Consider the following 14423-nt stretch of genomic DNA (forward strand, 5'->3'; position numbering starts at 1 on the left):
TCAGAAGGAAGTGAAATCTCCAACATACGCTTCCACAGGGATTGTCAAAGGTAATTTTTTATTTCTGCCTTACTCATAAACTTCAAAATCTGACTACTACAAATTTAAGTTTACTGCCAGTCAATGTATAAGTAAGACTCAATGATAAAGGGAGCCTAAACCTTTTTAGTTAAAAATATAATGAAAATAAAAGTTTGATCCTCATTTTACTCTTGCAAGCTAAGGTTATACTGTCACCTTTATAAGCAGCTAATAGGCTAAAATCACTTCAGTCCTTCATTAGCTCAATATTAGCTGATTTACTTCAGGCCAGGAAAAAATCTGATGATTGACTGCAGAGCTAAGGAAAGTTAACTTGCTCAAAGACCTCAATTAAAAGGGTGTGTGTGTCTGTGGCTCTTTTGGGGGGAAGAGAGGGGTGAGAGAAGCTTTTTTTAACATCAACATTCTGCTTCTGCAGCATTATATAGTGGTTTCTTTTTTTTTTTTTACAGATTACTGTACTGGCAGATTAAAAAAACTGCATAAGCTTCAAGTGTAATGCTGGGAATCACTGTCAACTGTAGATCAGATGTAAAGTTAAATAATAATTAAGTCAGTATTTTTCTACGGTTCTTTTGGGAGATGGTGTTGGCATCGTTTACATTCATTCCTTTCATTCACCTATTTCCAAAGAAGAGCAACTTAGTCAGAAAGTTTATCAGAAAAACAATCATTTTATTTAAATCTACTTAAAATGATGCAGAAGTAACAGTGAAGCATGAAGACAAGCTGATATGTTTCAAGGAGAAATATTCAGGATTTAAATTTAAATTCCATTGGCAATTTAAACAGATTATATCACTAAAACAACTGGCAAATTTCATATTACAACATCAACAATTAAACTTTTTAATAATGTAGACTAAAGCTAAAGAGAAATAAACCTAGCCCCATCCTTTTTGTTCATCCCTACTGCTTCTCCAATAACATATTTATGTGATTACTTGTTTTCTGTCAGTCTACTTCATTAGACAATAAGCTGTAGAGAACTACCTGCAATAGAAGGGGTGAGTGAAGAATTTCCTAGGATCCATTTTTTTTATGCACAGCAACACAGATATTGGTGAGGGAGCATCAACTATCAAGATTTTAACTTAGCTTTAAATCTTACCGAATTGCCTTAATTCACTTAATGATAAGAAGTAACTGAAGGTTTCTTCCCATAATTGATATATATCTCAGAAACTTGCGAATTTCCTAAATTCAGTATTTCTACAACCATGATTTTAAAAGTTATAACTATCCTGCCCTAACAACTATTGTGAACTTTAAAACTCAAAGCAAAATCAAGCGAAGATAAAATCTGAATCACGTTTAGGGTAAAAAAAAAAAAAAAAAATCAGGATTTAACATGAGAGCAGCACCAAAGAACAACCTTGCTAAATAAATGGTCCCATTTTCCCTTTGAGTTCACATCTTAAATTTTGTATCTGTCAGTAAGAAAAGGTAAACTGGCTTGGTATAAGACAGAAATGGTTATTTAATGATGCAATCTGCCGCATTTCCCAACTTATTTTTCTAAAATGTAGCCTGCAACTTGATGGTGATACTGTCACTGCATTTCTACTGGCAACAGACTTGGCTCCATTAGGCTCGGAGTGCCTCTATTGCTTCCTAGAGATAAAAACATTTCACAGCAACTGAATAAATGAAAATACAACAAATAGCATTTCAGCAGAAATCACTGAACATTTTCATTTTTAACAATGGTTTATATTATGGTTTTTATTTGTTCTTTGGAAATTCTTTTTCTAATGTTATTCAAAAGAAAAACATGTATGTGCGTGCACATGCACACATCTATCTATTTATTTATTTACCTGGATTTATATGTAACTCTTCAGTGAACTCATCTGTGTAAAAGCAAGATTCAAATTAAAAAAAAAAAAAAAGGAAAGAAAAGAAAAAAACTTACCGGTAAGAATAATCTCTGAGAAGCACATGGTTTAAACAGCTTTTTCCATTCCACTGCATTTTCACTTGGAAAGGTTATTGGATATAAAGTATAATTAAATGATTGTAGAAATGACCAGCTATCTAGCTAAAACATAAAAAGTAGATAATCTCAGTTATGATTTGTTTCACTTTCCATTTTCTCTCTAATATAACTGACATTTCCATAACGAAGCAAAAAACAGCTAATTAAAATGCTATACATTTGATTTTGTACAGTTAAAAAGAACAGATTCTTCTCTCACCATTTTCTTGTTTTTATTTAAAATTTTGAAATCATGGTAATATGCCAGAAACACTTAGCCATTAACAAGTACAATGCAAAGAAAATTATCAGGATATCCATGATAAAATCAAAAATTGAAAGAGCCTTGAAAGCATTCATCTACCTCAATTTACACATATCCAATGTTAATTTTGAAAAAGCATTATAAAAAAGCAAATAGAACTGAAATCTATAATGAACCAAACATTTACTTTTTAGTATTCTGAATGAATTTCAAGACATTGAATTGTTTTTAATTCAGTTTAAGTATTATTATTATTGTTGCTTCAGTAGAACTGCTGAGTCAAATTTCCTAAAGAACATTCAGAAGCAATTTAGAAGCAGGGGAGAGGACTAAATAGTTTAAGAAACATGCCAAAGATTTCCTCTTTTTTGAATTATGATTGCATCCATGTAATTTTTTAAAACATTAATGTCTTCTAATACAGTTTAAAGGAATGCCTTTACTTCCAACACTATACTCTCAAGTCTCTGTTTATAATTATTTTAAATCATTAGCACTTTTATTTTACCTGCCCAATTTATAAATCACCTAAAGAAGCTTTAATGCAAATTTTAATACGAAATCTTAGTCATTTTTCACCTAACATAATATTTAGTCATCTTCTATAGTAAAAATATATTCCACAAAATACTTGATACTCCTTCATCAGAAGCAATATAGTACATATTATATAAGGCAATATGTCAGCCAGACTTGAACACAACTCAGAGGTTGCCTATAATACGAAGTGATGAATTTATTTTAGTTTTTTGTTATCTATTTAAGTCTTCCATAGTTGGTGATAATGGTACTAATCTCTTAACTGTTGAAGACAAGTTCAATTTCTCAGTTAATATTATAGAAAACAATCCAGATAAAAATAATAGATCACAAAGGCATGTAACAAAACTATAGATAATAAAAATATTTTAAATAATGAGTAAAGATTTTATCTCTTAGAATCAAAGATTTTGGCAGAAAACTAAAACACTTGAGATCACAAGTAGTATTTTTCACTCAATATGCAAGATGACAACTTTAAAAGATGTCAAATACAATTTTTTTTTTTTTACATAGGTCAAACAAAAAAATCTACATCAATTTGAAAGTTTAATTTAGTGGAGATAGAGATACAGATATATAATATCATTATCATCATCTTTACCACAATCACAGAACACATGGTTATAAGATTTCAGGTGAATTTTCTTGTCATTTTATGTTCTCCCCTCCCTGGCCATCCCTCACAGTAATACATGTTTTTGTTCAACAGATCACATGGTTGCCCTGATCAAAAATGATATTTTCCACCTTCGCTAACAGCTTTGTATGGCCCAATGACTAAGTTCAGACCAAAGAGATACTGGCATAAAACCTCTAGAAAGCAGACTTAAAGAGAAGCAGGGGAGTGCACTTCTTCACCCCTTCCTACTTCATGCTGACTAGAATACTGATGTGATGGCTGGAACGTGAGCAGCTATCTTGGACCATAAGATAAAGGCCTCATGCTGAAGATGGTTCAGCCACAAGACAGGAGACAGAGTTCCTGAAGACATGAAGCTGACTATAAGCTGGATAGCCTAGTTTTATGAGAAAGTGAGGGAGAGGGAAAGAAAAATAAACATCTGTCTTGTTTAAGTCACTTTTATTTTGGATTTTTTTGCCACTGTAGCCAAATTGATTCTCATATAAAACCTAAGTAAAGAACTTTCTTTTCACAACAGGAAACGACTTCCTTCCATACTGCCAATTAAAACTTCCCTCCCCTCAAAACAGGATTAAAATCTCTGTACACACTTATTGAGGCATTCCCAAGCCAAGGGTGGAGACAAAATTAAATCACAGTTCTCAGCCAAAACATCTTGGAACTATAGTCAGTAAAATTCAATCTCCACTTCTGGGAAAAGACTTTAAGAAGGCTTCTCCTGTTCAAAACAAATCTTCCTCTTACACCCTAGATGTGGACTCTTAGTTGAAAAAGGTAGAAGAGAACACTCCCCACCCTAGGAAGGCAGAGTTAGATAAATATTTTTGTTCAATGAAGGAATAAAATAACATTACTATAGTGCACTATTAAATACTTAATTCTACAGTCCTAATTCTCAAATACTTACTATGCCTTTAAAGCTATCATGTAGCTGATCTTCAGCAAAAATATGGAACTGAAGAGGTTTGATGCTGAAAATGATAGCTGATTTCAACATGGTTATGGTTTCTTCCAGTCTTTCACCACAGGCGACTACAGCTAGGTGCATTCTCTCAACGGAGTATGTTTTTAAACCATATCTAATAGAAAAGAAAACCACAATTGCCAACACTTATAGTATAGGGTAACATTTACACCAAGGTATTTTTACCATGTTCAAAATCTAGCTTAAATTTTCTATTTAAAAAAGCAAAGAAACACCAAAATACAAACATTTCAATGTTGACTCAATCATACATTTTTCACATATTTATGATATATGTATGTTATAAATACACTTTGTATGTGTAAACATATATACATATAGTGTGTTTCTCAACCAGCCTGTCTCACCAGTGTTCCTCATCTGAATCACAGAACTCAAAAACTATTTTCTAAATACTCCCAAGTAAGATGCATAACTAGTACCACTCTAGATACACAAGCGAAGTAAATTCATTACTCATAATGGATGTCTTAGGGTTTAATACTCTCAATGATCCCCAGCTGAGAAAGAGAACGTACTGATTTGAAAGTCTTCAATATTAAAACAAAAAAAGTTTTCCAAGTACTCACAAAAGTAGAGAGACTCAGACAATAAATTCCCATGTACCAGCTACAACAAATCATCCATTCAGACATTCTTGTTTCATTTAAAACCTTTCCCATACCCCTTTACACCTACTGATGGAATATTATGAAACAAATCCAGACATAATTTCACCCATAAATATTTCAGTATTACATCCAGTTTTAAACAATGCTGATTACAAGAAAGTTTTTCCTCACATAACTTTCTTTACTGATACACATTAAGTCCCATTTATCAAGTAATCAGCAAATAGTAAAAATTTCTAAGATGATCTGAATTATACTAGTCAAACACTAGGCACATGTTTTTAGAAAGAAAAATGTCCTAAATCCAAGTTACTAGCCTAGGCATATTAGGGCCCACTTCTAACCCAGAACAGTATATATAATACCAGGCCTAAGTAACCTTTAAAATCTCTTACATCTTGTAACCTTCTGAACTAATATTTCAATAGCACATATAGACCAGAAATAAATATATATGACTGCACTGATATTAAAAAAAATAGTATATTATTTATAACATATTATTAAATAAAATAGTATATAAAGACTTCCTCTTTAACCATATCATAAAATAAACTTTTTGGAACTGAAAACAAAAGGAATTTGAGAGTGGAAGATGATAAAAACACAATGACTAACACATTAAAATAAGTATTAGGAAGTAAAAATAATTAAAATATACAAATTTAACATTAACTCAATCTTTGCTTACAGAGGAGCTTTCTGTAAAATATATAAGGATCAGAAAGGAAGAAGAAGAAAAGTGCTACTGTTCACAGATGATACAATTATGCATGTAGAAAATCCAAAGAATCTTCGATAAGTAATTAGAATTTTCTAACAAGAGTTGAACAATATGGCTAGATATGAAAATCAACATATGGTATGAGACCATATAAATGATCATACTCCGAAACCATGAAAAGCTACCTTAATAATCAGAAAATTATGATTGTTGACTCTTAAAAATTGTTAGAACACTAAAAACTCTTATTGCTGGTTATAAATGTAGATACTAAAATTAGTAAAACTAATATTTATTTAATAACACTGTAATTTAAAACATTAGAAATACTGAGATTAATGTGTTTTAATTAAAATGCTTTATTTCTTTGTAAAAACCCACCAAGAATAGTTTGAACAGTTTGTTCTACCTGTTGTACAACATATGATATGGACGGAGTATCTTTTCTATGCCTCAGCAAATTGTCATAAATTTCTAAGTTTGTATCAGATTCCAACACTTTATCCTTTGAACTTTCAATGTCATAAAATATCTCCAAGAGTTCCTTTAATGCAAAGTTTTTATGCCATTGTCACTTCTGGGACATCATAATCCTTTTCATGACATCCACTTCACTTTCACATCAGTTCGCCTTCATGAGTCCTTCTCTGCATATCTATAGAGTCTCTCAAGTGTCAACATCCCCAGATTCAACTTTTTCTTCTAAAACTCCATTTACATTTTATTCAAATTTCACTTCTACAATCATCATTTTTTGTTTATCTGCTGCTCTTTCACCTTTGTTGGCCAATTTCCTCTTTAAACAATCCATTTTTGTAAAATGTCATATAGGTTTATCCCAGGAGACAAAGAGGCAACAAAACTGTACATGCTGCTGTCTGTACATTAAATGAATAACAGATGCACAGGGACCCACCACTGATGTGACTCTGAAAAAAGTGACGTGATTGGTTACTGATCATGATGTACATCTATCATGCACACAGTGATCTATGGACTGAAGATCTAGCTATAATTATTCAGTTAATACATCACTATAACTGAAACTGAACAATGTTGTTAGAAGACCGCTGCAAAAAATATACACACCCCAATAGAGAAATTATAAAACCTTAATGAGAAACACTTAAAAACACAGAATAGAAAAGTGTCTCATGTTAAAATATTGTGGAGATTTTATTTCTTCCCAAATTGATTCAATTCAATACAATGCCCATCAAAATCCAAACGGGTGTTATGCATGGTAAAACTTGAAAAGCCAATGATAAAAATTTCATGGAAATGCAAACAGTCCAAGAATAACCAAGATGCTCTTGAAGAACAACAAAGTGGGAGATTTCCTCTAGTAGATACCAACTGAGGCTTAGCACAGAATTGTGTGGCACTGGTGTAGGAAAAGGCAGAAATCAATGGAAAAGAATACTGTGCTTTCAAAACACTCCAGCATTTACTGGCACCTCATGTGTGAAAGAGGTGTCACGGGTAATGGTGGGGAAAGGACAAACTCTACAATAACACTGTAATAAGCAATGCATGGACAATCAGATAGCCATGTACAAAAACACAAAATTGATACCTACTTCAAATTTTTCATAAAAGTCAATTCCTGATACATCAGTCTAAATTTTAAAGGCTATGTATACCTCTCCTATTGAATACTTTAATTTGGTGATAATCTTAACATTTCAGTGAATAAATGAAATAACACCACAGCTTCTGGAATGGTAAGGCATACTCTTAAAAAAACGCCACTTTATATGTGGCTCCTCCATTTAATACAGAAAACAAAGTAAGTGGTGTAATAATGTTTAAATTTATGAAATACCTGGGGAGTTTTCCATTTCTTAAAAAAAAAAGTTTTCTTAAAAGAATCTCATCTACATAATAACTGTCCCATAAGCCTGGACAAAGGGCAAGTTATCAAGATATTCAGGAACTTAGGTTTCTGTCTCCCTGCAGAAGGATGAGAGACGGATATGGCTCCTGTCTTTTCTATGAAATAAGATTCTAGGCTAAAGAATTATTCTGCTTCTCTACTGAAGGCTGAGGATAACCCAGTAACTGCCTAAGTGAGGAATGTTCCATCATAAGACCAATCAGGTCCAGTTGTCAGGCCTCAGGAACCCAGTCAGATCAGAAAAATACACATAGTTTCAACTGTTGCTTTAATATTTCCAGGTGCTCAGTAAAACAAGCTTTATAGGAAGGGACAGGTCCACAACAAAAGAAGTTACATATAGTCAGACAATTTTTTATCCTACTTACTATGATAGTAATTCTTAATGTTTAATGTTCAAGCCAACATTAAGATGTATGAATTATGTATTCAAGTATGTTTAATACAGTCAATTATTTGAATCTAATGTTATTTTCTCAGTTTTATGATATCATGATGAGTTTTTGGGGTACCCATCACCCCAAAAAAACAGCTCAAGGTCCCTCTAACACAGAGATAGATGAATACTCAAAATTCCAAAGTCCTATGCTAAGGAACATAACTACAATAATTTTGGCTTAGAAATTAAAAATAAATTACTCAACACCCATTACTGCTACTGAAAATCTCAATCATTTATACACATAACTATTAACATTAAACAGTATTATTTCTTGGTGAGTCCCCAAAATTAGATGTAAAGGACACCTAAATAATTAAATAAATTAAACTGTTCATCAGATTATTAGATACACACAATTAAGTATTGGATAAGTTTTGCCACAAATAGTAATATTGATTTTTAAATATTGCATCTTACGTATTCTTACAGAAGGCATTTTTCTCCTTTGTCTGCACCCTCTATCCTTCCCCTCTTTCCTGTTGAGGCCTTTAGTTCATGGCAACAAAACTGTAACAGCAGACTTAACATTGCTTTCTATACTAAAAGGATATAATCCAAGTTATCTTGAGCATGCGAAGCCATGGTGACACAAATTACAGAGAAGGCACTCAAGATACACAACAACTTTTCGGAACTCTAAATTATCTGTTCTCTCCAGTAATTCCCATACCCTTCTTTTCATTGCACTACAAAAGCTTACACTGAAGCATCAGAACCTGAGAATCTATATATGAGCTCATATTGCTTAAAAGATTAATAATAGAATCCTGTTTCCAAAGGCAAAAAAAGCCAAGAGAAAAAATTTGCTATAAACAGTCATATTTTGTTTTACACAGAATTCTCCACATGAATGAATGAGAACCATAATAAACCTTCATAGGAAAAATAAACCAAATGTTCTTCAAGAAAAAAAAACTCTGAAATCAGTCTCAGAGATCCCTTCTCTCAGGTATTTTAGCAATGCCTGTTGGCCACACTGCCAGAACTTCTACCAATTTCTACAGGAAGAGTATTATCAACTACATTGCATCCTTTTTTCTGTTATATACCCCTTTTAGCAAAAGTACTATATACAGAACAGATTCCAGTTGATTCCAAACTGACCAAGATCAAACATAATTTAAAGATGTCTCTATCCCCAGAACCCAAGGACTGGAAAATTAATTATAACTGGAAGAAATTCAAAGTAAGTTTCTAACAACACTGGAAAGAACTAAAATTTTCTAAAAACTCATAGGGAAGCATTGTTTCAAGTAATTCTGGCCTCAGTGAAATGGCTGACTCTTCCAGTCAGGGTTTATAAAAATGTGGTACACATTAATCACAGCATGAATAAAAGAAAGCACCTGTGGATTTAAAGAAATGTTAACCAAAAGGACATATTTAAGTCAAACATATTTTTCCTAAGTGCTGCACATAAGCACACAGAAGAGAAGGATGTGACGATACCGGACGAGCAATACTTTTCATACATGGGTATATTTTATGAATTGTTTTTTAAAAAATTTTTTGGTTCTTCTGTTACCTAATTTGCTCTGCTTTCAGAATAGTGATTTTCCACTGATGTTAGAGTAAGATAAATGTATACAATTGTTGGATTTAATTGTAAAGAGTTCTTTCACATTTAAATTTCAGTGATTTTCTTTTACCTCTATGCCAATATAAACAAATTTAAAAAAAAAAAAAAAAGAAAGAAAGTGATCAGTTAGAGGTTATCCTGCAACTTGAGGAGTGGGGAGAGAATAGAAATGGGCAGAGTGCTAAGGAACACCAACAGTTAGGAGGCACAGAGAGATCAAAGAACTGAGAACTGGTCTCCAAGGCCAGAGACTGAAAGAGTTGTAAGAAAGAAAAAGAAGGCAGTAACCAGTGTCAAATGGACAAGCAAAGTTTAAGATTAGGTTGTAAGAATAACAATTCAAAGGCTACTGGCGACTCCCAAGACAGTGAGTTTTCTGTGGAGTGATGCAGCTCACACCAGAGTGAGGTGTGAAGTGTTTACACTTGAGGAAGTAAAGCCAGTAGTACTCTTAAAAGAAAAGTTTGCTAGTAAAAGGAAAAAAGGTAAACAGGTGATGGCTTGAAAGAAAGAAAGGTTTGAAAGAAAGCTGTTGTAAGGATTTTGTTTGGTTTGTTTTAGGGACAGAAGAGTCAGAAGAGATGTGAGCATTTTGACAAGCTGCTAGGAAGCAATCAGTCAAGTAGAAAACTCAGGAAATGCAGACACTCATTTCTTAAAAGTGCTCAAAAGAAGAAAAAGAGACCACTAAGAACAAAAGTATTAACATTTTAAACTCAGAATTCAAGAGTGGTCTACATCTTAATTACAACTATGTGGAAGCATTTGTATATGAATGACAAAAATACTTGTGTTGAGAGTTGAGATGATTTCTCTTTTTATATTATTTTATGCTCACTGAACATCATCAATTGGTTCCAGACATGATGAGAAAACGATGGTGGAGCAAAGGGTAAATTTCAAAGAAGTTTTAACAGGCAGGGGTGGATAAGTTCTGAGAGTCAGGCAAAACCAACATTAGAGTAGATACTGAAATGGAAGGTGAGAAGGCTATGGCAACTATATGGTATTCTGGCTTTTCTGGAAGCTTGGAATAGGGTGAATAAATGTGAGGAATCCTAGGCTCTAATTAAGAAACTTAGTTGGGAGATTTTACACAGTACCATGTCTAGCAAGACGGCTACTATTTTTTAATGTAATTATATGATATGTAATAAGGATGCAATACCACAAGTAGAGAGAGAGTATAACAGAGAAATAAAATCTCAAAGTTATAGATAACAAGGACAAGCGCTAGAAACATGGATCTACACATAATCCTTTCTAGGGAATACTTAGGGAGCGTTAGAAAAATGAGTTGAAGGCGTCAAAAGAAAAGAATGATAGCAGAGACACAAGACGTCAATTTTCCTGGAGCACTCTTGGAGTAAAGGAAGAGGGAAGACTACTATTATTATTATTCATACCATCACTTACAAAAGGGCCAGGAGTATACAAATTAGAGTACACAAAAGTTTTCAAGCTTAACCAACTTTCAGAATAAGTAAATTTATGTAACGTCACAAGGCTGGAGACAGCAAAGTGGCACTTGCAAGTACTCTACTCATTAGCAAAGTGTCATAAATATGAAAAATATGGAGCCCCAATTCTTCAAACTCTAAACTAGTTAAAGGGTAAGATTATCGGAAATATCAGTAGAAGGCTATCTTTATCACCTGTTATTTAAAATTAGATCATAAATTCTTCTAAGAACAATGGTTTATCTTAACATCAGAGAAAATTTAGAACATTTTACACACAGTATTTACTTACAATTAGTAATAACAAATAATTAAAACTACAAAATGAGAAAAAGAAATAAAAAACTCAGCCAGAAAATGAATTATTTACTTGTGTGATAATATTAATTACAGGAAAAGGAACATTTTTACCTCCTATTATAGTTAAAGGTTTTATTATTTATTATCTAATCTTACCTACACTGATCTACCAATTAAATATTAAGTGCCTACCTAAAAGCCGCTTCCCAAAAGCAGTTCATTCCACAAACATCAGAGGGCAGCATCCAATACGGATTCCAGTAACACAGAGAGTAATCTTTACACCTAACAGAGTAAGACAGAAATAAGAGTCCTATGTGAGTACTTTGCTTTAAAACTGACAAGGAAGTTACTCAATAATATAACAACTTACTTTCTATTTCAGTGCAACTAATTTACAAATCTAGGTTGCTATAGCAACCTGACAGGTTTTGTTGTTGTTGGTGGTGGTGGTGGTGGTGCTGGTGTTTTTGTTTTTTGTAAACTGATTACTCCCCTTTTAGGGCATTTTTACTTTAAATAGAACTTTAAAAACATTAAACTAGACTGACTATACTATGGATAGAAAGGCTTTCTAGCTGGGAACTCTCCTGATAGATTACAATCTTCTCCAAAGATGAAACAGACAAAATGGAAATACTTCTAAGATTTTCTCCCATTAACTGACCTCTTCGTCATGGACCAACCATTTATTCCCCTAGAATAAAATCCATTTCAGCTAAACAAAACCTTATCCTGACAAAATATAATAATGCCTCAAATGCTTAGTGGAAAGGGAAGAGAGGATCTTCAAAAGCCTTTAAATAAATCTTTCAATTCAAGCTACTTGTGTGGGATTTTTTTCATTGAAAACTAAGAAATCATGCTGCTATTCATGGCTCAGTTTCACTACCTACATTATTTCAGTTTCATTATATTACACAAGCTAAAATGGATGATTGATTTTTTTTCTAGCTATATAAATGTGGTCTTTCTACTTAGATCTCAGGTTGCAGCTTAAACAAAAGCATCACATTATAAAACACATTTTCCATTGTTATTCCTTTTCAAAACAATGATCTAATTAAAATTTTACTACAGTGGGGGTCTGTGTACTAAAGTAAACATGTATGAAGTCAGGGTGAGTCACGAAATGGGTGAGTCACTTCATATCTGATTACCGTGTCTTTATCTTCTCTTCATGTTAGAAAAGTAGAAAATATTCAATATAATCCTTTAGCTGAAAAATGCTAAGTATAGTCTTAAGTAGCTAGAAAACTGTTTATTATAATCACTTCACTCAAATAGCCTTGAGTTATTTTAAGCATAAAAAGCCTTTGTTGAAATAGTTTACTGTTGGTCTAATCTCAACAACAAAAAAAAACATTCTCTATTCCCAGAAACCCTCCCAGAACTGATAGCTGGACGATGTAAGGAAAATCGTTACACGGTATGATAACCAGGGCCTTCTCCTTAAAAAATAAGTCTGAATGAGGGGAGGACTTCTAAGATAACAGGACAGGCTGACCAAAAGTTTTTGCTCTTCTATTTTTTTTCTTTTCCTTCTGCTTGCTTCCGGATTCTGGCCACTTCTTTGTCTGTTTGCGGTTATAAAAGCCAAAACCACCCTTCTCACTCTGAACTGGTCTTGGAAAGTTTTTCCTCTAGTTCTTTACATGTGTACCTGTAATAAACTCATCTCACCAAGACAAGACTTGTTTCTCTATTTGACGTGGGATCGGGCAGGCCTAACCATTAAAGACCGTGTTTTCTGATGGTACACTCTCATTATGAGTTGAATTTATAACTTACTGTCTTTATAGGGGAAAATCTATGAAATTTTTATTCATAAAGATCTCTGATAACACCCCTTCACAAATGTCAATGTTCTAAAATAGGGATTCTCAGTCCTACTTGCATAATAAAATCACCTGGACAGCTCCACACCAAACCTATTAAATCAGAATCTCTGGGAATAGGGCCAGGAACTGGTTTTTAAAATGCTGCCTAAGTGATTCTACATACTACTGCAAAGAACTACAAAGCCTGAATTTTAAAATCAGTAGAAATTAGTTACCTTGTAATTTAGATTTCCTTAAAAGAACAGCAATCTCTAAACATAGCATAAAAAGTTACATGGCCTTATATAAAAGGTTTATAAATCAGAAAAAGAAAATGTGTACATACCAGTAAAACTTAAAACTTCATTAGGAATTTTATACCTGTTGTTTCCTAGACATGGTTTTGTATTTTTAAGTCTTGCATTAAATACCAGGAAGTCAGACTCTGGTCGTGATAAAAAGTAATATGTGTATTGGTTCTTTTCAGATTTAAGTATTTGCACAGGCATTTGAGCCTCACACACACAAAAAAATCTTTTTAAAATATTATCTCCATTTACAGATGCAACAATTATCACAGCTTTATTTCAACATATCCTCAACTTACTTACAATGAATATCTAGAGTGTACTTTGTTACAAGAAAATAACTAATCTGTTTATTCCATCTCCCCATAGAAGAGTGGAAAAAGGAAATGAAAAACTGAGATCTCAAAGAAAATACCTCCCTTTCTAATTCAATTTTTCTGTAAAAAGTAACTACTTGAAATTACTTATCTATATCAATATTATTTATTATTTGCTGCCTTAACTTGCACAGTAAGCCACAAAATAAAGCAGTTATAAAAAAATAAATAAGTAAATCAGTTATAATGAATTTATAATAAATAATAAATTTATTTATTAATAATTTATAATACATTTATAATAAATAACTGATTTATCAGGTTGTTTTTCCAACCTACCTGACCTGATCCTTGGGTGACCTGTTAAAAACACAGACAGAAAAGTCTACCCCTGACACTGACTCTTGATGGGAGGGGCCTGAGAAACTGAATTTTTAACCAGAACTCCAAATAAGCCTTGAGATCACATCTGAATGAGAAATAGCAACTATCAAGGGTTATCAAGAGCC

General features: G+C 32.8%; 1 protein-coding gene across 6 annotated transcripts in view; it reads right to left on the reverse strand.

The window, feature by feature from the left end:
- Positions 1–14423, reverse strand: part of GXYLT1 (glucoside xylosyltransferase 1) — a 55021-nt gene that overhangs the window by 24559 nt on the left and 16039 nt on the right. For 5 of the 6 annotated variants that reach the window (XM_077170580.1, XM_077170582.1, XM_077170585.1 and 2 more), the window contains exons 2-4: positions 11662–11754; positions 4379–4550; positions 1958–2083 (exon numbers count right to left, since the gene is read on the reverse strand). In XM_077170580.1, coding sequence (XP_077026695.1) covers positions 1958–2083; positions 4379–4550; positions 11662–11754 — 391 coding nt within the window. The remainder of the gene's footprint in view (positions 1–1957; positions 2084–4378; positions 4551–11661; positions 11755–14423) is intronic. The other variant, XM_077170581.1, reaches the window with a different exon arrangement.

The sequence above is a fragment of the Tamandua tetradactyla genome, chromosome 7, assembly GCF_023851605.1.
Source record: "Tamandua tetradactyla isolate mTamTet1 chromosome 7, mTamTet1.pri, whole genome shotgun sequence".
Classification (NCBI taxonomy): domain Eukaryota; kingdom Metazoa; phylum Chordata; class Mammalia; order Pilosa; family Myrmecophagidae; genus Tamandua; species Tamandua tetradactyla.